Here is a 3,733-nt window from a genome sequence, read left to right as displayed (position 1 = left end):
GTTACGGAACACAGTACGACACCCCAAAACGTATTATTAGTAGGTTCCAGAACTGACTTTTCTATAGAAATCGTAAATCCCAGTTTTTCGAGAATTTGAACAGTATCAGTAACATTATTTTTGAATGTTTCATACGACTGCCCTTGAAGACACGTGTCATCAATATAAATAGTGCTTATGTGGCCTTTTAATCTTACAATGTCAAAAACAACGGTTTCAAAATTTTACTTAATATGTAGGGTGACTTTTTATATCTCATAATTAACGCTTTAAATTGAAATTTAGTGTTATAAAAAACGAAACTGAAGTAGCGTCTGTCTGATTCACAAATTGGAATGGTATAGAAAGCGTCCGCTATATCAACCGAACCGAAATAACAGTTTTCGCGTATGGCCGTAATTACCGATTGTAAAGCTTCCATCTTGAAAAGAACGTTTTTTACAAAATCTTCATTGAATTTTTTAAGGTTGAGAACGAGTCGTATAACTATATCCGTTTTTGATCGTGACAATATGTTTGAAATGTATTCGCCCGAAGTATCATTATCAGTAATCTCGATAATGTCTTGAGATAAGAATCGATTAATTTCCGCTCTAATTTTTGTTTTTTTATCATGTTTATATTGATATGGTTTCGGCACCGATTCTTGAATGGGAGTACTGGAAAGTTCCACTTTATAACCCCGGACGGTCAGCAAGATCAATTCATTATTTGTTATTTTTTCCCATTCGTGAATTGCATTGGCTGTTTTCCCCGCTTTAAAATTCTCGTTTGTATTGTTCACACTTAAATAACTTACATTTATTGTTGCGAGACTGCCTTTCAGGCTGATACGGTCTGCGAGCTTGTGTTCTGTTCCTGTAGAACGGCCTGCCTCTGCCCCGGCGTTGTTGTTTGAATGTGTACGGTTGCTTCCGATCATGAGGGTAGACGGTATTGTTGTTGGCACGAACGTTGTTCGTGCCCGTTTTTCGCCTTAAAAAAAGCTGATTTGTCAATGTGATTTTCGGTTCGTTCAATTTTCTCAGTTCTTCCTCCAGTTTGTCGCAAAACAGCAAAGCAGCAGAGGGTGTTGGTTTGCATAGCACCTTAAACGAAGGCAGGAGCTGTGTTTTTATTCTTTTTTGTCGCATAGCAGAAGTTGATGTGATGGAATATGAAAGCATTTTAAATATATTACCAAGAAGCTCTTTCAATTTGGAGTGTCCTGTTGGTTTAACTGTGTCCATGGCCTTAAGTAAAGGCATCGTGGCAATGCAGGACAGTTTCTGCGACGTCTGGAGTAGGAAGTCTTGGGATCTCAGGTTGTTATTGAGTTGCCGCCATATTTGGTCATTCACCCTGGGGACTTGCAGATTTTCTACATTTTCCGGTCGACAATATTTCTTAAACAATTCCTGTGCCTTTTTGTTTTTTGCTTTTCCCCTAAGCGCAGAATTACAAAAGAACGCCAATGTCTGGCTGATCGGCGCGCCAGTTTCCTCCTCGCCCTTTAGAATCCGCGATTTCCCCGTCTAGCGCCTCCGGACCCTCAAAATATCCCGTGACTGATGCATTTTCTATCTCTGAGTCATCATCTCTGGAAGACCCGGGATCTGTGCAGAGTCGCTTTGCATTCAGCGTATCCGGGGCTTCATTCGGTCCGGTCATTTCGGAATCATCTGAGCGAATTGATCTTTTCAATTGCCCAATCTCAGATTGTATAAGCGCCATAGACTGTGCGATTCCATGCAATGTTGCCTGCAGGTTAATTGCGGGTTCTGTGACGTCAAAACTAGTGGAGCGTGACCGCTCCATGCTTGACTGCTCGCTGGTCAGCTTGTCCTCAATTGAAATCTGCAAACCATAGCGATATCATTTAAATGTTACAGCCAATGTCTGAGATTCGTCGCTTTCGCTGACTGGATTTATATCGATTATCTCAATTAAGATGCCTTTTAGGCGGTTTAGCATTCTAATTTACAAACTATATTATGTTTTAGACTGGTGTCAAGAGCTTCAAAACTGTATTTGAAGGGAGACGCTTTTAGGCACTACTTATGCCTTGTAGGCTTGGAAAATATTTTTTTAGGTATTTTGCTTTCTCATTCACAATGTATACCTTTAAGGCTGGTGTTGCGAGTACTAAATTTTGAGGTGTATTAGGAGGTAGACGCCTTTTAGACAGTGTCCCGTACTTTAATTACGCCTTTTAGGCTGGGACATCTCGTTGCTACACGCCTTTTAGGCAACAGATACTAGTAGATCATTCATGCCATTTCTGTCTCACGCTTTTTAGACAACATATAAACTCATAAAGTGCCTTTTAGGCCATTTTGCAAACCCCATATGGAAATGTGTCCGCTTCTAAACAATACCGGTAATCGCGTCGTGAAAAAACGGCCTTAGTGACAAAAAAATTCATTTTCAGTATTTAATGAAATTTAATAGCTTATTTTATGTGTAAAATATTGGTGCAAACAGATTTGAAATCGGAAAAAAGATGCCGAAGATATACGCAATGAAGTAACGTTACTAAAGCTCTCCATTTTAATGTTGACGTCAACATCACGTCAACATCATTTTAGACGCGCTCAGAATCGAGCCAACATTAAATCAAAATGGTACAGGCGGTAATAAATAATTTACGTCGTATGCGATCAGTACGTCTTTAAACGTATTTTAATAAATAGCAAATTAAAAAAATAAATAAAAGAACAATAATTCAATATCGTTGCCAAGCAACGGTCGAACAGCATGGATAGGAAGCTTAACCTAGACAACACTACAATGAAACACACAGGTTGTTATCATACACCGCTGTTAAACATAGTGTATGTCAAATATATTTTTCTTAAGTTAATCTTCTTGTGGCTCTGGACACAAACGGTCCTGAAACGCAGGACGAACGTAGGGTCGAACAGTTTTATGCAGGTAGTGTTGTCTGGCCTTGTTCAACCCGGCAGCGTGAACGATACCAGGTCTACCAGCATCCCGGAACCGGAATGCAGAATCCTTCAAGATGCATACTGTCATGGCTGTCGCGTCTCCGGCGGCTCTTACAGTTACTAAGCCAGGTTCATCGACGCAAAATTTGAAGTACTGGTACTTCCTGAAATTGTTTTATATATTCTAAACCCGATTAACGAAAAATAATAGTATATACTAATAGCATTTATGATTATGAATTTAACAAATATAACTAACTTTCATTATTTATTTTACGCTTGGTGTTCATTGTAACTAAACAATATAGTAACTATGATACCTTATTCCAGCTAGCGCCTTTAAATGATCTCCAAGAAACTCTTTCCAGTTCCGCCATGGCCATGCTGGGTATCGAACGGCGATGTTGGTTACCGACGACTTGTTTACGACCGCCGCTAATTGTTTCATACTTTCGCAGTCAGACCTCCTGTAGAGTTTTTTTTAATGTCCAAATCCTCCGTCGACGTGGCATTTGGCGTGTCCTATATATAGATATGTGTAACTGATAAAACTTGTATGAAATGAAAAAGAAAAATGCATGTTATTACTATATGGTCGTAAATATTTATTATTGTGTACAGTTGTTTTTTTCTACTGTTCGTGTGTTTTGTTTTCGAAAATAAACCCGACGTCTTTTCATTATTCGCTTAAAAATTAACGATTAGATAGTCATACTGAAAGTGTATTCCATTAATAGTATACATCAGTAAGGTATTTTACCAACCTGGGATCTGCATCATGTATTTGATTGTTTGTTGTTGTCCAG

General features: G+C 38.8%; 1 protein-coding gene across 1 annotated transcript; it reads right to left on the bottom strand.

The window, feature by feature from the left end:
• Positions 1-2,680: 2,680 nt before the first annotated feature.
• LOC127833547 (uncharacterized) lies at positions 2,681-3,445 on the bottom strand. The gene is made up of 2 exons (XM_052358854.1): positions 3,248-3,445; positions 2,681-3,091 (listed from the first exon to the last, which is right to left on the bottom strand). The coding sequence occupies exons 1-2, from the start codon at positions 3,373-3,375 to the stop codon at positions 2,839-2,841; spliced, it is 381 nt and encodes a 126-aa protein (XP_052214814.1). The 5' UTR covers positions 3,376-3,445; the 3' UTR covers positions 2,681-2,838.
• Positions 3,446-3,733: the final 288 nt, after the last annotated feature.

The sequence above is a fragment of the Dreissena polymorpha genome, chromosome 6 (genome assembly GCF_020536995.1).
Source record: "Dreissena polymorpha isolate Duluth1 chromosome 6, UMN_Dpol_1.0, whole genome shotgun sequence".
Lineage (NCBI taxonomy): Eukaryota > Metazoa > Mollusca > Bivalvia > Myida > Dreissenidae > Dreissena > Dreissena polymorpha.
This window is presented reverse-complemented; position numbering and strand designations above follow the sequence as displayed.

Coding starts and splice junctions, on each gene's coding strand:
- LOC127833547 (XM_052358854.1), bottom strand. CDS start 3,375: ATGAAACAATTAGCGGCGGTCGTAAACAAGTCGTCGGTAACCAACATC. Junction 3,092..3,247: donor AAGGCGCTAGCTGGAATAAG/GTATCATAGTTA, acceptor AAACAATTTCAG/GAAGTACCAGTACTTCAAAT.